Consider the following 21853-nt stretch of genomic DNA (forward strand, 5'->3'; position numbering starts at 1 on the left):
ACAACCACCACCACTGCTACTACTACCGCTACCACTACTACAACCACCACCACCACTACTACAACTACCACCACCACGACTACCACCACCACTACTACTACTACCGCTACCACTACTACAACCACCACCACCACTACTACAACTACCACCACCACGACTACCACCACCACTACTACTACTACCGCTACCACTACAACCACCACCACCACTACCACTACTATCACCACTACTACTACCACTACTACCACCACTACCACCACCACCACTACTACTGCCACTACTGCAATTACTACTACTACCACTACTACGACTACGACTACTACTACCACTATGGCTGCTGCTGCTGCTTCTATAGCCACAATACACCTACACCAGAACTATGAAATATAGAAGGTTTTCACTGTTCAGAATGCAACCCCCACTGCTTTTTGAACATTTTCAGATTACCCTAGTTTTAGTTTAAAATGAGAATTCTTTTTTTGATATGAAAGAGTATATTTTAGCTGAGGAAATAAGCTATAAAGTTTCAGGCACTAACTATTTAAAATATGTGATGTTTTGAAAGCTGATAATTTGATATGGTATATACATTAGTTCAAACACTATGAAAAAGTGAGGCACTAAAACTTAATAGGGTATTTGTAGAGAATGGCCATACATGGCCTTTGGAATGGGTCATATTAATAACCCTCATGTAACAATTATCACTCACATGAAGAGTATTGGTATCAGCTAGGAGGCTGAGTCTCTAAAATCCCTAACAATCATGGCTGACAATCACAGTAAAATATACCTTGAATAAAAAAAAAAAATTAAAAAAAAAAGATACCTTGAATAGAAACTCAGGAATATGCCAATATTCACCTTTCAAAGAGAATTGTAGATCTATCTGATAAGGTTGGGTTAGCGAATTGAGTTTGGAAGCATGCAAATATCAACTATTTCATTGATTCATCGATTGAGTATTTCAACCCTACACACTGTCACTACTTTGTACCTGGCATAGTGCTGGAAAGAGAACAGTGAATAAGTTCAGCTCTACAGTCGGCCCCAAAGAAGAGAAAAACAAAGAGTGCTCTACTGAGTTTCCACAGACCAGAAACACCACTGTTCCACATGCTCTTGATGTGCTCCCTGAATAAAACCAATTCATGTTCAAAAATATCTTGTTCTCTCAATAGAGCAGGTCAAAAATATAATTCTGCTGTTTGTGTGCTTGTAAATATTCAATTGTTTATATGGCAGTGGAAATAATTTGTTTCTATATCTTTTTCATTAATTTGGAAACTTTAAATATTGGTTTAGTTCTTTCTTACTCCTGGGATAACTGACTGTAACTTGGTGTATATTCCTAGGCTGTGCTAGCAGTAGAAGGAAAGCATGAGGACTGAGAAGCAGGATTTTGTGGCCTCCTGGTTGGGCCATTTGGCTGCCTCCTAAACAGGACTCTCTTGTCCTGTGGCCCCATGAATACTCGTTCCCCACGTCTCCTTCCATTTCAACCATTTCCAGTAATAGAACTCAGGCCTGTTAGTTTGCCATGATCTTCCTTTCTTCCAGGCGGGGTGCATTAGTGCTCAGAAAGCATTTAAGAACCTACAGATGTGCGATATGCACTCATTTCAAAAAGAAAATGTTATGGGTTATTCATGTACTAAAAGCACTTTTTTTTTCTTTCTAATTCTGGTTAGCAACTGCTGGCATCAACAATAAAGTTTGCCTTTGGAACCCCTATGTTGTCTCTAAACCGGTTGGTGTCCTCTGGGGTCACTCAGCCAGCGTAATAGCTGTCCAATTCTTTGCTGCAAGAAAACAACTTTTCAGCTTCTCCAAAGATAAAGTAAGCGATATTGTACATTGAAAGTATTTACTTCTGCCTCCTGGGTTCCTCCCTAAATCTATCCTTGGTCCTGAATTCCTCTGGGGGATGGTGTAGATTTTTAAAATATACTGGCTAACTACTATGTCTTTGGAAACCTAAATTAGGAAAAGATATTTATGGTAACTTAAGCATAGTCCTGGGCAACTAGACAAAGTATTTCCTTAAAAAACTTTTCTAAATGATATACTCGTGGATTTAATCTTTATAGCTGCACTCTCAGAAGCTCACATCTGGAGAGTTTCCAAAGTTCTCACTAATGCAATAGAAAAAAAAAAAATAGCGATGGGGAAATGTTGCTTGGTAATTGTAAGATGTGGAATAGGCACAGCTAATTAGTTATTTTTTTTTATATTGAAGAAATTCGGTAAATTAGAAATTTAAGTTAACCTGAAGACTATCAAGTTCCTTAAGTACATTTCAATTGTGTAAATCAGTCCATTTCCATTTGGTGATGTTGATGGGATATTTGTTAAATGTCAGACAAAAACATGGTACCAGAACCAGGCATCCAGGTTGAATCCTGACCACATTATTTACTACCCATATTCCCCTTAGGAAAATTTCTTAATCTCTAATAATCTTGTCATTTGTTTCTCTGTCAAACTTTCATTTTGCATAATGCCTAATTTATAGATCCAGTTAACATGTGACAGATTTCAAGACACTTGGTTGTGAAGAGAAGGGGCGCAGGGCTATAGGCTTACGGGAACAGGCCCCACCTGAGGCTTTCAATGAATCTGACTTTTTATTTTATTCTAAAGTGATACGTGTATATGTAAAATCTAAACAGAAACTCATCTTCAACTCCTTAGCCTCATCCCACTCACAGGTCTTGCCAAACTTGTATATTTTGCTGTAATACCGATTGTGTCAATCTTCTCCCAATTCTGGTTGATTCTACCATCAAAATATGTTTATCAGCCTCACCTCTCCCTCTCTGCTGCCACTGCTCTTAGTTCAAAATCTCATTTTCTTTTACCCAAAATATAACAAAGATTTCCTAACATTTCTCCCTACATCCAGATGATCTGACTCCAGTCTGCCCTTTGTCCTGCTAATGAAGTGGTTTGTAAAAAAAAAGCTTTTTTAGCACTTCATCTAATCCTCCGTCTAAGTATCAACTCCAGAATTCTTAAGCTTTCATACAAAGCCCTCTCCCAGTGTGTCAGCCCCACTTTATTTCCTGCTTTTCTTTTTCATTCATTTAAGGCTTCAGCCATATCCCAGTTGGCTGTTCCCACCCTGCTGCCTCAGGGCTCTGCAGTGTGCTCTTTCTTCTGCCTTTAGTTCCCTCTCCTTGATGATCAATTGACAAACCTCTTTTCACCCTCAGTCTCAAACTTTCTGGAGTCTTTCACACAGACTTCTGTTGCACACTCCACACTCCAGTTGCACCTGTGTGTCTCTTATTGGAACATGTATCCTGTTGTTTCAAAATTAACTGTTAGTTTGCTTCCTTAACCAGGGGGTGGTGTCTTTTTGGCTTGTATCCTTGGTATCCCTGTGTCTGGCACCTTGTAGTGTTTGTTCTGTGGTTATTTGTTGACACCTTGAAGGGAAGACATGTAACTATGAATCCAAAGTACCAAAAAACTCAGACTGAAAACTTTATTGATGTCCTCATCACATTTAGTTGTTTTATTTTTTGAGATCTTTGAGCACTTGGATATAACTTCCACTACTGAATTGAACAGTAATGTGCTTTGGGTACTCAAAGGTTATACATGTATCTTTTCCTAGATTTTGAGTCCTTAAGAACAAAGGTTATTTGTTGAGTTCGTTTTTTTCTGTTTCCCAGGACATAGCACATATTAATGTACTTAAACACATGTTAAATGGGACATATAAAATAGTGTAACTATCAATTAGCCGATGGGATCGATGAGGTTAAGGACTATTATATCTTTTTTGAATTGTGCCAAACACATAGTAACTCGTCCATACATCTTAAATGAATGAGTCTTTATCAAACCAATACGAAACAAATAACAAGTATTTTATCATTACAGAATTCCATGAAAGTGTTGAGTGAAAGAAAAAAAAAAAAACCCATCTTAGAGTGGGTTAGTAAACACTTTATTTGTCTTATTGAAGACTCTACCCTGGGAGACAGGATTTCAGGTTGTTCTGAAGAACTGCTCCAAAGTTTGTCTATTTATTTATTTATTTATTTATTATTTTTTAAATTTTTTCTTAACGTTTATTTATTTTTGAGACACAGAGAGACAGAGCATGAGCGGGGGAGGGTCAGAGAGAGAGAGAGACACAGAATCTGAAACAGGCTCCATCCAGGCTCTGAGCTGTCAGCACAGAGCCCGATGCGGGGCTCTAACCCCCGGACCACGAGGTCATGACCTGAGCCGCAGTCGGACGCTTAACCGACTGAGCCACCCAGGCGCCCCCAAAGTTTGTCAATTTATAGGGGATTGTATACAAAACGAAGGGAAGGGTATACATGCTCGCAAGCAGTTCTCCAAGGTATAATTGCGTGTCACAAGGCAGACTTTGGTTGTAAAAATTAAGGTTTACTGATTTCCACACAGATGTGTGAAAGACCCCTTAGGTCATCTTAATACATTGTGTTTCTATCATATATGATTGTTCAAAAATACTTCCTGCATGCTTCTGCTTAACTGGTTTTCTGCTTCTTGTTTTTGGTTTCTCCTTGAAATCATTTGAGAGCCAGAGAAGGCTGACATCAGTTACCCACTGCGGTTTTAATGCACAAAGGGTTTTATAACTTTAAAAGCGAGTGAAAAAAAAAAAAAGTCATCAGAGTCACAATTGATTGTGTATAGGTATCATCAATGTTAAGACTACCTAGCCTCTCCCAAAGCTGTTTTATCATTCTATTTTTGCTTTGACTTCTAAACCATTACGTTGTAATAAAGCTTGTCATGCTGTCTTTTACATTAGTCTAAATCCATTTCACTTTGATAAAGGCATAGTAATCTTAGTCTTTACGTCTTTATAACAAACAGGGCTTTCTACTACCAGGTTAAGCCTTTGCTTTATTGCTATACAATTCTTTTGGATGTTTTATGGGACTAGGGTAAAGGAACAGGGCAAATGAAAGACAACATCTTTTTTTTTCAAAGAGCCTTTGAATGAATCATATTTTTGTCAATGAGTTAGAGACTTTCAGACCAAAGCAATTTAGATCTAAATAATTTCTTCCAAAAATGATCTGAGACTTCAGGTGGTGGGTTTTTGTTTTGTTTTGTTTTGTTTTGTTTGTTTTGTTTTTGGAAGACTGCTGTAGTACCATTTTCCAGTGATGATTAAATAAATTTATCCCTATAGAATTTGGTAAATTTGGTACCACACTAAATAATAGTCCATTTGCATTTTGCTTTAGACTCCTAAACTTCACTAATGACAGCACCCTGCTGGGGGTCAGTAACTTGGGGATTTGGGGAGGAATTACCATGGGGAGTAAAAGGATTTTCAAAGCCTAGCAGAGATCTCTCTGCTGGAGGCCAACATTGCAACCCGTGAGCCTGATTAGCCTCTTCTATTGCTCCTAACTCTTCTAGGCTCTTCACCTGATTTGCCCATCAGAATCATATCACTTTGGAACTTAATCCTTCATTTAAGGTTGTGATTTTTCTTCTTTTTTTTTTCTTCAAATTTTTACTTAAATTCTAGTTGCATATAGTGTAATATTGGCTTCAGGAGTAGAATTTAGTGATTCATCACTTAAAACAGCCAGTGCATAACAGAACAAGTGCCCTCCTTAATACCCATCACCCATTTAGCCCATCCTTCACTCACCTCCCCTCTATCAACCCTCAGTTTGTTCTCAATAGCTAAGACTCTCTTATGGCTTGCTTTCCTCTCTTCCCCCCTCCCCCCACTTCCCCTATGTTCATCTGTTTTGTTTTTCTAAATTCAACATATGAGTGAAATCATATGGTATTTGTCTTGCTCTGACTGACTTACTTTGCTTATCATAATACCCTCTAGCTCCATCCACATCACTGCAAATGGCAAGATTTCATTTTTTTGATGGTCGAGTAATAGTCCATTGTATCTATATACCACATCTTCTTTATCCGTTCATCAGTTGATGGGCACATTGGCTCTTTCCATAATTTGGCTATTCCTGATAATGCTGCTGTAAACATTAGGGTGCATGTGCCCCTTCAAATCAGTATTTTTGTATACTTTGGGTAAATACCTAGTATACTAATGCAATTGCTGGTTCGTAGTATAGTTCTATTTTTAACTTGTTGAAGAAACTCATACTGTTTTTCACAGCGGCTACAACAGTTTGCATTGCATTCCCAATAATATAAGACAGTTCCCCTCTCTCCACATCCTCATCAACACTGGTTGTTCCTTGTGTTGTAAACTTTAGCCATTCTGACAGGTGTGAGGTGGTAGCTTATTGTAGTTTTGAATTGTCATTCCCTGATGGTGAGTGATGTTGAGTATCTTTTCATGTGTTTGTTAGCTATCTGGATGTCTTCTTTGGAAAAAATGTCTGCTCGTGTCTTCTGCCCATTTCTTCACTGGATTTTTTTGGAGGGGTGTTGAGTTTGATAAGTTCTTTACAGATCTTTGATTCCAACCCTTTATCAGAGATGTAATTTGCAAATATCTTCTCCCATTCCACAGGCTGCCTTTTAGTTTTGTTGATTGTTTCCTTTACTATTTCCTTTGTTCCTTATCTGGATGAAGTCCCAATAGCTCAAGTTGTGCTTTTGTTTCCCTTGCCTCCAGAGATGTGTCTGGTAAGAGGTTGCTCAGGCCAACGTCAAAGAGGTTGCTGCCTGTGTTCTCTAGGCTGTTGATGGTTTCCTGTGTCACATGTTGGTCTTTCATCCATTTTGAATTTATTTTTGTGTATGGTATAAGAAAATTTCATTTTTCTGCATGTTGCTGTCCAGTTTTTCCAATACCATTTGTTGAAGAGAGTGTCTTTGTTAATGGATATTCTTTTCTGCTTTGTCAAAGATTAGTTGGCCATATAGTTGGCCAGAAGTTGGGTCCACTTCTGGGTTTTCTGTTCCATTGATCTATGTGTCTGTTTTTGTGTTAGTACCATACCGTTTTCATGATTGCAACTTCATAACATAGCTTGACGTTTGGAATTGTGATGCCTCCAGCTTTCTTTTTCTTTTTCTTTTTCAAGACTGCTGTAATTATTCAGGGTCTTTTGTGATTCCATAAAAATTTTAGGAATGTTTGTTTAAGGTTCTGATTTTTTTCAGACCCTGATTTCTACATTGTAGACCCAAAGTTGATAAGAAAAATACAAAGTGAGACTTTGTGTTATGATTATATCTTACCTGCTTGTCTTCCTTTTCCTTCTGTGTACTCTTCCTCCTCAACTTCCCTCTGTTCATCCAGAAACAAAGCCATTTTCATTTTGTTTAAACTACACAGGTAAAGGGTCACCTGGGTGGCTCAGTCGGTTAAGCATCCGACTTTGGCTCAGGTCATGATCTCACGGTCCGTAAGTTCGAGCCCCGCGTCGGGCTCTGTGCTGACAGCTCAGAGCCTGGAGCCTGTTTCAGATTCTGTGTCTCCCTCTCTCTCTGACCCTCCCCTGTTCATGCTCTGTCTCTCTCTGTCTCAAAAATAAATAAACATTAAAAAAAAATTAAAAAAAAAACTACACAGGTAAATAGGTTAATGCCCTTCCATAAAAATTATAAATGAGGAAAAATGTAGTGCAAAAAATGGATACTCCTTTTGTTTATTTCCCCTTCAAATCCATTTCTCTCCCAAGAAACAGCCATTATTAACCCTTGATGTATATCTTCTCATAATTTTTGTTATACAGTTGGCCCTTAAATAGTGTGGGAGTTAGAGGCACTTACCCCACACATAGCCAAAACTTCATGTATAACTTTTCACTCCTCAAATACTTAACTACCAGTAGCCTACTACTGTTGACTAGAAGTCTTACTGATAAGTAAGTTAATCATAAGTAGTTGAGTAACACATATTTTGTATATTTTATGTATTATAGACTGTATTCTTACCACAAAGTAAGGTGGAGAAAAGGCAATGCTAAGGAAACATAAGGAAGAGTAAATACATTTGCAAATACATTTGCAGCACTATACTGAATTTATATTAAAAAAAATATCACAGGGGCGCCTGGGTGGCTCAGTCGGTTGAGCGTCCGACTTCAGCTCAGGTCACGATCTCGAGGTCCGTGAGTTCGAGCCCCGCGTCAGGCTCTGGGCTGATGGCTCAGAGCCTGGAGCCTGCTTCCGATTCTGTGTCTCCCTCTCTCTCTGCCCCTCCCCCATTCATGCTCTGTCTCTCTCTGTCTCAAAAATAAATAAATGTTAAAAAAAAAAAAATTAAAAAAAAAAATATCACATATAAGTGGGCCTGCAGAGTTCAAGCCCATGTTGTTCAAGGGTTAACTGTATTGTATATTATGTATATATAATAATATAATATATTTTATTTTATTATGTTATATTGTATTGTATTATAGTATTATATATACTATCCTGTGTATGAGTACAAATACAAGGTAGTATTTATTATTAGTTTTTATGTAAATGGTATCATACAAGACATTTTTTCTGCAGCTTGCTTTTCCTTAAAGAATAGCTCCTGGAGATCTTTCTGTGTGACTACACAGAGACCTGAATTTTTACTTGATGCATAGTAATCCATAGTAATAGATAGTCATAACTTTATTATCAAGCACCTGTTAATTGTAAAAGATATTTCTAAGTTTTTACTGTTATAAACAATCTTTTTAAAATTTTTTTCTGTTTATTTTTGAGATAGAAAGAGAGAGAGAGAGCATGTACAAGCATGAGTGAGGGAGGGGCAGAGAGAGAAGGGGACAGAGGATCCAAACTGGGCTCTGTGCTGACAGCCTGATGGGGGGCTCAAACTCACAAACCGGGAGATTATGACCTGAGCCCTGAGATCATGACCTGAGCCAAAGTGATAAGCTTAACCGACTGAACCACCCAGGTGCCACAACCTTTATAAACCGTCTTACACACACACACACACACACACACACACACACACACACTTTAAAACACTGTATGTTAATTTCTTTGTGATAAGTTACTAATAGAAGTCCCTAGATTGAATGCTCTTGGGTCAACAGAGATGCATTCCTTAAATATTTTTTTTAAATATTGCTGATTTCGGGGCGCCTGGGTGGCTGTTGGTTAAGCATCCGACTTCGGCTCACATCATGATCTCACCAGTCAGAATTTGAGCCCCGCATTGGGCTCTGTGCTGATGGCTCAGAGCCTGGAGCCTGCTTCAGATTCTGTGTCTCCCTCTCTCTCTGCCCCTCCCCCACTCGTTCTATTTCTCTCTCTCTCTCTCTCTCTCTCTCTCTCTCTCAAAAATAAACAGTAAATTTTTTTAAATAATCCTGATTTAGATCTAGAAACATTGTACTTGTCGATATACTTATCAGACGTGTGTAAATATGCCTGTTTCTCCAATCGTGTCAATAATGGATGCTATTAATGTGGTCACTTTTTTGTGTGTGAATCTGATGGACAAAAACCTATGATGAGTTTCTTTTTCAGATTTCTTTTTCCTTATTTATTTTTGGGGGGTGTATTACCTGATCATGCCCTTCATCTTATTAGCTCTTGTCTTTTTCTTATTGATTTGTAGTAGTTTGAAAAATATTTTAATTTTCCTTTACTATAGATAATGCAATATTTCACTTATTTCAAGCATATAAGAAATGATTTTCTTTATGGCTCTAGATTTTATATCTAGCTTAGGAATGTCTTCCATACTTCCTATTTATAAAATATGAAATATCTCCTTTATTTTCTACCAATAGTTTTTTCTGTTGTTGAATATATTTTGCATTTACCTTTGCAGTTTATCTAAAGTTTTTTTTTCCTACAAATGGATATCCAAATTATTTTTTGAATAATTTGTCTCTCACTGGTTTGAAATGCTATTGTTATCATCATTTGAATTACTGTATGTATATGAATTTGTTTCTGGATGCTTTATTCTTTCTATCAGTCTACTTGTCTTTTCCTACATAATACACTATCCAACCAGCATAACTATTGATACCTGGTAGGTCGTTTTCTACTTCTTCTTTCCCTTTTTCAGTTTTAATTGTCTTCTGCATTTTATCCCTCCAAGTACATTTTAGGATCAATATTCATGTTTCATGAAAAAAAAATACACTAGTATTTGGGTTGAAATTTGATTGAATATGATGATATTCGACATCTGTAAAGTACTGAGAAACCACAGCCTCTATCTCACCATGTATTCATTCTTTTAGCCGTCTTTCAGAAAAATTTCATGCCACGAATCTCTTTCCCATTCCTTGTTCAGGTTTTTTGTACGTATCTTAGCAAGTGTGACCACCTTTAGGAGGTGTGGCCCCTGTCTATATAACCCATTCATTGAGTTTTTTATTTTAATGTAGTATTTTTCTTCTAAAACATTTTTGTTAACTGGTAATTTGGGATAGTCTTTTGGTGCTTGCTCATTTTGGGGATTTTGACTTCTAGCTCTTTCATTTCCACGTAATTATTATCTGTCCTTATGTAATAATTCCAGTATCTGGACTTTGAAAGATCTAAATCCGATATTGGCTATTCTGGTGATTCTTTCTCTTGGTAACTTGTTTCCTTTTTATGTTTTGTTATCTTTTATTGTCACCTCATTTGTCACTGTTGCTAAACTCTAGGCATTCTGAGGAACTAAACTGGAGATGCTCTCCTCCAGAAATTTCTATTTGTTTCTGAAGGTGGAAGCGAGCAAGGATGCCGCCTGCGGCTACCACGTGCTCCCTTTCTCTTGTCCAGTTTAATCGAACAGTCTTGCCTCGGTGCCTGCGCCTAGCAGATGGTCGGTGCCTGCACCTAGCGGATGGTCCACGGCTCAAGCTCCCGGTTGTAGGAGCTTTTCCGTGTTAAGTTTGTTACTTTTTTCCTCTTTTTTCTTTTGGATCTGTGGAGATTGTTCCCACTCCTTGAAAACTCAGCAAGGCAGCAGAAATGATGTTCTGTTCAGAACTGTGTTCCTTTGAAGCAGAAAGGCCCCTTACAAAAACCTAGACTGTAATGACACTTGAACCAGAGTTCTCTTGTTCCAGCTGGTTTTCATTTGTTTGCTTCAAAGCTGTGATTAGTATAGATCTCAAGAGAGAAGAAAGAAAGAGAGAGAGAGAGAGAGAGGAAGAAAGAAATTTGAAGTGTTTAAGTTTACTTTGTAAAATAAGATAGGAATGGTGATCTTTGAAAAGCAAAATTAGAAAAAAAATGTTTTGAAGACTAAGAAAAATTCTGTTATGTGAGTAATGATAAGGGCAAAAAAATCAGTTTAATTGAGATTTTTTTCAATATCCCAAGTAAACTTTTGTTCTGAAAAAGGGTATCACCTGAAATAAAATGTTGGTATTAGTTAAGTGTATTAAACTTGAGTTTATTAAATTTAAATTTATTAAGGCTGAACTAGGACATCAATGAGATTTTTGCAGAATAATTCACAGTGTTAGTTAGAAAGGTTTTGACTTTTTCTAGTTCAGCAATAGAATATACAAACCAACACCTAACAGAAATTTAAGTCTTAGAGCTGTAGATCTTCTCTCATTTTCATTGAAAAGAATGAAAACAAAAAAACCAAAACAAAACAAAACAAAAACAGAGAAGATAATGGTTCTGGTAACAATTTAAAGATGATTAGCTCAAGAGAAGATTTTAATTTCCAGCCAATATTTTGGGTTTGACTTCAATCCTGGGGGGAAAAAACTGGTAAAAATATTTCTTAAAGGAAACTCTGTTCTATGACTTTATGATAAAACATTATCTGAGGTATTCAGTAGAATACTTTTGCTTGCATATATCATGTCAAACAAAATAGCCTTTAAGGGTTCACTGGTGATGCTTTCGTGGATTATCCAGAGGCTTAAATTCTAAATAAATAAGCTTGTTAAAACATAAAGGACTATTCAGGAGACCCAATTCCATCAGGTCCTGTTATGCTATCGTCTGCAAGTAGGTTATCCATTTTTGTGGATTACCCTGGAGAGCTGAGCGGCTGTACTGCTGTCCTCAAAATCCCCTCGTGATACATACTCTCTTTCCCTTTTTCTTGTTTCATTTTATATCTATCCCCTACAGGACTACAGGAGTTAGTAGCAAATGTTTGATGAAGCCAAACAGGTCTCACTTTGATAGTCACCTGAGTCTGTTTTCTACTTTTCTTTCCCTCACTTTTATATCATTATTGGGAAACTATAAACCTCTTTTGTCTCCTACTTTGAATTAAACTTGGAGGGGCGCCTGGGTGGCTCAGTCGGTTAAGCGTCCGACTTCAGCTCAGGTCATGATCTCACAGTTCCTGAGTTCAAGCTCTGTGTTGGGCTCTGTGCTGACAGCTCAGCCCGGAGCCTGCTTTTGATTCTGTTGTCTCCCTCTCTCTGCCCCTCCCACACTCACGCTTTTTCTCTCTCTGTCTCTCAAAAATGAATAAATGTTAAAAAAAAATTAAAAGAAAAACTTGGAGATGTTGCCAGTATATAAATAATGCTGATTTGGTTTTAGAAAGTGCACTGAAAACAGATTCTTTATCTATCCGTATCTATTCATGCATCCACCCATCCATGAAGTTACCCATTTACAAATCTAGTAGAGGACAAAATAACAGTTTTATTTATTTATTTTCGTATCTGTTTAGTACAGTTTTACTATGTTTATGTGAAATGATGCTGTCTCTTGCAGGAAGCAGGGAAAAAAATTCTTCAGCAAAATTAGACTGACAACATGGTGAGGTCCTACATTTCTTTGGTCCAGTCTTCAGAGTGCACGTTCTTAAATCTGTTTGAATTGTTGTTGTTTTGGAATGCACAGATAATAGGTTGAGCAACCTCGGTACATTCTAGACAGAATTGAGAGAATTTCAGAGCTGGCAGGGGTCCCTTTAGGAGAAAGGTGAGGAAATGAAAAGGTAACATTGCATACCTGAACTGCCAACTCGGAGTAGTATTAAAATGAGGGTCTGGGTGTCTGGTCTCAGCCCAGTGACTTCTTGTTCTAATGTATACAAATAACAAAATATTTGCTTTGATAATCCTGCATTATTAAATGGCCAACAGTTGAAACAAGGGGAAGTTTAGGCAGAAAAATATGTCCGCATCGTTACGTAAAAAGCTAACTGTTGTCATGCTATTAAATCATAAGCTCGGGTACTCATTCCTTTTAATATAAAAATGGAGATGAAATAGAAAGCTCCCAAACATGCCATTTCAAGGACTAGACTTAGGAAGGCTGAGTGTGGACGGACATCACAAGTTCTCAGCTATCATGATGAAAGCCGGATGTGCAGTTTAAATGAAAATTTGTGGAAAATATAAAATAAAAAAGCATCAATTGTTCAATTGTAAGTTTTAAGCTTAGATGTTTGTCAGTCTATCTATTTTTCCTACTGAGAATGACGAAAACCTCTCTAGGAAATCTGGAATGAAAATTGGTATTAAATATATGTCTTTCTACACTGTAGCCTAATTCTATCCCTGAAGTCAATTTCAACGTAACAGAGAAGAACCCGGGCTTCTCAAATACTAACTAGATATTTAAGTTACATTTTGTCAAAGAATGTGATTAATAAAACTGAATTAACGTGAGATATTTTTGTGATTAAAAGCGTAAAGACTGATGAGGAAAGAAGGGGAATATAGTTATCTGGTTTAAAGCCAAGCCACATAATATTACTGACTAAGCTGAGAGAAAGATTTCTTGTTCAAGGATATTAGCACTGACCTTAACACCATGTAGAGAAGCAGTCAAGGTAGAATGCAAAAGAAATGCTTGGGAAATTAAAAACGAACCAACAAAAACAAGGAAACAAAACACTAATAATCTCTGAGGATGGGTCCTCAGAGATTCTGATTAACCTGGCAGAAGGGCCCAAATAGGTCATTTCTAAGGTACCATTGGTGTTTCTAACGTCAAGATTAAGAACCATTTGTATAGAATGTGGTAGCGTAGAAAAACTGGAAAACATGGTATGTGACATGATTTCTAAGAGAATACTAGAACACTGTTCTGTGCAATGATGGTAACACATCAATATTGTTGCTTTGATTCTCAACAGAGAGAAAAATTAGAGAATTAAAGATGGGAGGGGACTTAAAGGGATCGAGGATCACTAAGAGAGTTAAGGGATCTTCAGAGGAAGAAGAGAAATCAGAACAATAAAATTAATTTTAAGAACAAGTAATGAATATACACATTTTGATAAAAACATATTTCAAGTTTTGATTGCTAATAGCAAGAACTGACCTATCATAGACAAGAGGTTATCGCTCATCTATTTTTAATTTTTCATTTAATTTATGCAACTAAGTGTCAATAAAATATTAAAGGCAATATAAATTACTTGAACAACACAGTGGAAAATGATTCTGTGAAAATTATAGTCCATTAATACTGTTGAGTTATTATTAATCTGTATTCAACTATGCCCCAGATTATTATCCTGACATGAAGTTAGTTTCTATTTTTTAGAAGGGAGTCTATACTAAACAAGACAGGATTCTGAACAATGAGGGTATAATGATTATAAGCAGTACGAGTGTTTGAGAATGATGGAGATGCGTCTAATCTTGTGGCTTTAACATTCAAAATAAGTTTATCAATTCTATTTTTATTTAGAGCACATTGAAAAAATATTTGCAAGTCTTTGTTATTATAGTATTTATATTTTTGAGGATAAATATATTCTGGAGTATTGCCAGAATAGTTTAAATAGAAATAATTTAGTAATGTTTAAGAACCAGAATGGTTCTTTAATGAAAAATTCTTGCCACAGAACCAACTTACTTCATAAATATATATATTCTTGGGGTTAGAAGGATTGGTAATGCTGTTTATCTGGCAGGGGTTGACTAGGTCATTTTAAGTTTGTTATAATTGTTGGTAGATGGAGAGATTACCCTATACATTAAGCATAATTATTTCTATAAGATGTTTGAAAAAGTTTCATAAAATGTCATTGTGGATTTTATGAGATTTGCAATTGGGTGAATAACGATGCAGAAGTGAGGCAAGTTTTTATGGGGTTCTATATTCTTGGATTTTATCCTAGCTGATGAACTCCACCAATGAGCTGGATAAATAGTTATTAGCTGAGCCACAATGTTCAACAAATTTAAAAAAAAATTATTGAACATCTATTATGTCTCATGGGATATGTGGACAAATTAGGGAGGAATTGTCAATATAACTGAATTAGGATTCAAAACTATATTGTCATACTTGGAAACTTTGAACAAAAAGTGGGAAAATCCTAGTCTTAGCTTAAAGCATCAGATTTTTGAAGGTAGGATGGTAAACGTCTGGCTTGATTATTTGTTCGTGGGAGTAAGATTTAAGAGTTTTGCACAGAGCCTCAAGGTAAGCAAAATTCCTGATGGAGTGACTTAATCACGATGCAAAAATAAGTGACTTGAAAGCGGTCACAGTGCCTATAACAGTGTAGAACACACCTGAAATACTGGATCCATTCTGACGATTTATCTTACATTTTGATGAGTAGAGAGATACTGTCTTAAATTGATAACATGATAATTAATGTGTAAGTGTATTATTTTAAAGTATCACAACCAGTAGGGCCAGAAAAAAAAGTTTAGATTGGGAGGAATGAGAAGGGAGAAAGAGCATGTAAGCAACGCCTTTTCCTTCAAAGGAGAGTCATTTGATCAATATGTGATATTTACACACACACACACACACACACACACACACACACATACACACACACACACTGCTATTATTTGGTGTCATGGAGAAATCCATGACTCAGGAAGAGTTAAAGAAGGCTGTCTCCAAGTAATATAAATTTAAAAGATAATTTAAAAAAGGCTGTCTCTGAGGAGTAGGGCTTGAGGTTTAGAGGGATGGGGGATGGGCTGCGAATAAAGCCCTCCAGTGCTATTGGATTTCACACCGTCAACATATCCAACTATGGTTTCAAAAGTTGAAAAAATCTGAATGATGATCCTCCCCTGGAGAGAAAGTGCAAAGACTGAGAGAATCAAGAGGCTGCTATGGATCAGTGAGTTCTGATGTTAAGATGGTTGAAGGAACTGGGATCATTTACCATGGACAAGAAGTGTTAAGAAGAGGCTTATGTTAAGAGACTCTTAAAAACTGAGAGCAAACTGAGGGTTGATGGGCGGTGGGAGGGAGGGAAGGGTAGGTGATGGGCATTGAAGAAGGCATCTTTTGGGATGAGCACTGGGTGTGGTATGGAAACCAATTTGACAATAAATTTCATATATTAAAAAAGAAAAGAAAAGAAAAGAAAAGAAAAAGAAGAGGCTTATGTAGATGTAGGAAAAGAGGGTAGAACCAGAAGTTAGAAGAGGATATCTCTGGGTGAATGTACATAGTAGATACCACAGGGACTTTTAACCTGCAGATTCTGAGTCTATACATATGTTTGGGAGATGCGCGTGTCTATATGCTCAAAGAAATTATATGCAAGATTCTGTATATATATATGGGCATATGCATTTAGGAGGAGGGGATAGACCATCATTTTGAACAGATTTTATTTTCCTGAAAGATTATATGATTTAAAATAGGTTAAGGGACACCTGGGTGGCTCAGTCACTCAAGCCTCTGACTCTCAATCTCAGCTCAGGTCATGATCTACAGTTCGTGAGTTTGAGCCCCACATCAGGCTCTGTGCAGACGGCTCAGAGCCTGCTTGGGGTTCTGTCTTTCCTCTCTGCCCCTCACCTATTTGTGCTCTCTCTCTCTCTCTCTAAAGATAAAATAATGTACTTTAAAAATAAATAAATAAAATAAAATAGATTAAGAGCTAGGGTGTCTGGGTGGCTCAGTCAGTTAGTTAAGTGTCCAACTCTTGATTTCAGCTCAGGTCATGATCTCATGATTTGTGAGTTCAAGCCCTGCACTGGGCTCTGCACTGACAGTGTAGAGCCTGCTTGGGATTCTTGCTCTCTCCCTCTTTCTCTGTTCTTCCCCCACTTGTGCTTGCTCTCTCTCTCTCTCTCTCTCTCTCTCAAAATAAATAAACTTAAAAAAATAAAAATAAGTTAAGAACTACAGGGTTGCCTGTAAACACTCATTTAAACAGAGACCGTTTTTTATCAATAATTTAGAAATGTTACATCGGATAACACAGACTAGTTTATTTGAAAGAACCCTTTCTGCTCTTAGGTTCTAATATTTACACGATGAAAAAAATAATGAAATACACTTAATAATAAAAGCATTTATTGAACACTTTTTACATGCTGGTTATCATACTAAATGCTTGACACGGGCTCTGGTTCAATCTTCAGAGCATTGGATGAGTTAGGTACTACATCAAAACCTCAGACAAATAAACTTGTTAGAGGTCACCGTAGAATAAGAGGCAGAACCAAGATGAGAACTCAAAAAGTCTAACTCTAGAGCTGGCCTGCTCGCATCTTTTGGAGGGACTTTTCACTGTCTTCACTGTGACTCTCCCTCACTGGCCTGCGTTAATGCTGTTCCATGAGTGAGAACAGCAGCGTGTATACCTGCAAAGCTGCTCTTCCTGTTTCCTCCCGTGTTTGTCTCATTCTGTCTGCATGTCATTTTTGTGCCTTGTTTGTCTGTGTTTGAATAAGAATCTGATGTCTGTGGTTTATGTGAACTTGAGTTCACTTAATACCGAGTCTTTTATTTCACACGCATACACAATATATATGTATGTATATACTATGTAGGTAATATGCTATACTCTATAGCTATAAAAGAGGTTAATATGTACATATAATGCGTAACAACTATATAAAAAGTGTTATATATAATATTACATATAGGAGAGAGAGAGAGAGACTCTGTATTACTTTTCATTTGCTATTGTAACAAATAACCACAAACTCAGTGGCTTAAAACAACACAGATGCATTTGTGTTCTGTAGGTTAGAATCCCAGCATAGGTCTCACTGGGCTAAAATCAAGGTGTTGGCAGGACTCTTCCTTTTTGGAAGCTCTGGGGGGAATTAGTTTCCTTGCCTTTTCCGGCTTCTTTGGCTCATGGCCCCCTTCCTCCATCTTCAAAACCAGCAATACTGGATGGAGTCCTTCTCATACCCCATCACTCTGATCTCCCTTATGATTACACTGGACTCACCCATAGCATCCAGGGTAATCTCTCCATCTCAAAGTCCTTAATTTATTACACCTGGAAAATCCCTTTTGTCATGCAAAACAACATATTCACACGCTCCAGGGATTAGGACATGGGCATTTGGGGGGACTATTATTTTTGCCTACTACAAGCACTTGCTAAATACATCATCCTTCCGGGGATTGAGACAAAACACAATTCTTCCATGCAGAAGATTACAAGTGAGGAGACATTTGGGGCGCTTGGGTGGCTCAGTCGGTTAAGTATCTAACTCTTGATTTTGGCTCAGGTCATGACCACACGGTTGTGAGACTGAGCCCCACATTGGGCTTTGCTCTGGGCGTGGAGTCTGCTTAAGATTCTCTCTCTCTCTCTCTCTCTCTCTCTCTCTCTCTTCCTGTCTTCCTCTCTTCCTCCCCCCTCTCCCTCGGCCCCTCCCCCCACTTGAGTGTGCTCTCTCTCTCTCTCACTCTCTCTCTCTCATGTCATATGTGCCATATGTTACAGTATAAATAACTGTAACACTGTGGAGTAAACAACTATCTGCCCTGGGTTGAGAGTGAACTAGAAAAAATTTGGGCTAAAAGACTACAATTATTCTTGACATGTTCATATGACTTTGTCACTTTTTAACCAGGTTTTGAGACTCTGGGATATTCAGCACCAGCTGTCCATCCAGAGGATAGCTTGTTCTTTCTCCAAAAGTCAGGACTTCAGATGTCTCTTCCACTTTGATGAAGCCCACGGACGACTTTTCATCTCATTTAATAACCAGCTCGGACTGTTGGCAATGAAAAGCGAGGCCGGCAAGAGGGTGAAGAGTCACAAGAAACCAGTCACTTGTGCTCTTTACAATTCAGTCTTGAAGCAGGTAATGATGCTTCTCTGTCACTCTTCTGACACGTCCCCATGTCCAGAGGCTCATTTCCTTAATTCAGTGTAAGGCAACTGAGGACAGATAGAAAAAAACAAAAAACAAAAAACGTGGGGAAGAAATGATTTAACAGCCATGTGCTTTTCTGCAATAATGTGTGTTCAGGTGGAATTGAAGGGTGATTTCGTGTCCAGCCCGTGACCACAGCAGCACAGATAGAGTTGTAAGGAATTAGGATAGTCCGACTAAAACAAACACAACGTGTAATATAATTGAGCTTCTGTTTGTCGCTCGCTAGTTTGGGTCTTGGTGCCAAATGCCAGTGAACCTGGCTGTAAAGTTCTCTTTTATGAGCACCATCCTCCTGGATCTCCGCGGAAAGTTCTGAAATATGCATGAAATGTAATTAGCAGAGATCCATTTTGCCAGGCATATTTTACACCAGCGGCTCACAGTGGCAGCCCGGAATGTATTCATAATAAAATGATTCAGTTAAATGTGGCGCCACTTGGTATGCAGCGCCAGCGGCGTCTGTCTCCCCGCTACTTTAATGACACTTTGCAGCCTTTGCTTACGGGATCGCCACCTGCATGTCAATGAGGACGCCCTTGCTCCTCTGGAGCAAAGATGCCGCGCAGACCCCAGGCCTTCCGAGAGGACCAGCGTGCGGCGTCGTGGAGGGAGAGGCACCGGGGAAGTTTAGCCTGCTGCAGTGATCACCTCAGGCCTGATGGTAACTGCACAGCAGGAGCGGAGCAGAGAGCTGGTAGCCAGCTTGCGGCCAATTAAACAATAACTCCAACCCGTCCTCCCTTCCCTTCCGCAGAAGCTTCTGCGCTCGTGCAGAAACGAGTGGTTCGGTTTTTGTGCAAGGGGTGGAAAGCCCTTTGTTGGTAATGAGTAGCGTGCCGTGTCAGTACTTTAAACACTCTGTTTTCTGGTTATTGTAGGAGATAAAAATCCTTTACAAAACAATCCATTTTGAATTCCATCTGCGGGGAACATTCTCCCGTAAATGTTTTACTGAAGTTTATGAAGGCAGCCAGTTAATTCGGCTCCCTGGTGGCCACTGAGAGATGTTATTTATTTCCAGGAGAACATTTTGCTAATTGAGATCTGCAAAATTAAAAAGCTAGGTCTGTATGTGGATGTGAAGATCTTATGTTGTCTCGCCATTAGATGAGCAATATCCCAGGCGGAATTCAGGAAACGGGACACGAAGATGAGGAATCTCCCATTTGGGATGTGAAGATAAAGCCAAGATAGCGGAAATATAGGCAAATGGCAGGGAACAATAGAACGCGCACATATGGGGTACGAAGCGGGAAGAATCACCGTATGGTTGAGTTGGGTGTTCACACCTCTACTTATTTTTGCTGTTAGCAGTGTAAATAATTAAAAGCATTAATATGTATATAAAGCACATAGAACCGTCCCTAGCATACGTGTTTCGTAACTATAGCGGCTAGGCTACAGAGAAACACTTTAATGTGGCATTACATTTATAATTATAAAAATGTATTGCAGTTAGGAGCAAAGAAAACAAAGTCACCCACAGTCCCATCCCCCAGTGAGAATGTATCATTTCAGAGTAATTAGACCAAGCAAATAAAACAGTTTTGAACAAGTCCAGGTGCCAGGAATGAGGAGTCAGATTCCTACACTCCCCGTCTCTTTCTTCCAGTAGCTCGGGGAGATTCAGGTCCAGACCATCTTGGTGTTCACTGCTAAGGAGGGGCTCAATTCAGGATTGAGGGATGGAAGAAGGGAAGGCAGACACATTACTAATTCACACCTTCAAAGTGGAATACAGGAAAACGCAGTAGAGATGAGAGCAAAGTGCTGTGTCCCCGGCGGGTGGTCAGTTCTGCCTGGGGCTGGGCTTGGTGACAGAATAGAGCCCTGAAGTCTTAGAGTGGGACTCTCTAAAAGGGGAAGGAAACAGTTCCGGACAGAAGACAGAGCATGAGCTTTCAGAGAGCCTCCCGTACTCACAGGACATTTTTTTTTTTTTTTTTTCAACAGGGAGAGGATTTATTCTGGTATTTGGAGGTACTTAGCAAATGTTGTGGGAGTTGAGGCAGTAAAGGGAGTTTACAGCCAGATTGTGAATGTCATTCACTGAATGTACTACAGCCTGGTCTGGGAAAAATAAAGCATGGACTTGAGTTTAAAACAGCAATTTTCAGGGTGCCTGGGGGGCTCAGTTGGTCACATGTTCAGCTCTTGGTTTCAGCTCAGGTCATGATCCCAGGATGAGGGAATTGAGCCCTGCATCGGGCTCTGCGTCGAGCTCCATGCTGAGTATGGAGCCTGCTTGGGATTCTTTCTCTCCCCCTCTCTCTGCCCCTCCCTCCCTCCACTAAACTAAAAACTAAAAAATTAAAAAGAAAAACCCAGCAGTTCACAGTGTGACCTCAGACCCCTGAGGGAGCTCGGATTCTTTCAGAGAATCTGCAAGATCAAAACTCTTTTTATCATAGTAGTAGTCATTCGCGTTTTTCACTATTGTCTCCTGAGTGTATACTGGGGTTTTCTAGAGGCTGCGTGAGGGGTGATGACATCATTGCTCTAATGGCTAAAAGAATATAAGCTTTTGTATTCTTGTGTTTTCACAGTTTCTCAGTTTAAATTTCTAATATGGTAAATACATAGTATATTTATCTTTGTCTCTATCTCCCACATAAACTAAACCTGTTTGGATTCTTCAGTAATTTTTAAGAGCGTTAAGGGATCCCAAGATCCCTTTGAGAGAGAGAGAGAGAGAGAGAGAGAGAGCGCACGCATGGGAGGGGCAGAGAGAGAGAGAGGAGAGAGAGAATCCCAAGCAGGCTCCACAATGTCAGAGAAGAGTTAGACAAGGTGCTTGGACCCATGAACTGTAAGATCATGACGTGAACCGAAATCAAGCATTGGACACTTAACCAACTGAGCCATCCAGGTGCCCCCAAGATCTAAAGTTTTTAGATCTGCTGAGTTAA

The 21853-nt window shown here is 38.5% G+C and overlaps 1 protein-coding gene across 1 annotated transcript in view; it reads left to right on the forward strand.

Annotated features, from left to right (window-relative positions):
• WDR49 (WD repeat domain 49) overlaps positions 1-21853 on the forward strand; it is a 145813-nt gene that overhangs the window by 39934 nt on the left and 84026 nt on the right. Inside the window, exons 6-7 of the mRNA XM_049628591.1 lie at positions 1692-1840; positions 18636-18869. Coding sequence (XP_049484548.1) covers positions 1692-1840; positions 18636-18869 — 383 coding nt within the window. The remainder of the gene's footprint in view (positions 1-1691; positions 1841-18635; positions 18870-21853) is intronic.

Source organism: Panthera uncia, chromosome C2 (assembly GCF_023721935.1).
Source record: "Panthera uncia isolate 11264 chromosome C2, Puncia_PCG_1.0, whole genome shotgun sequence".
Classification (NCBI taxonomy): Eukaryota; Metazoa; Chordata; class Mammalia; order Carnivora; family Felidae; genus Panthera; species Panthera uncia.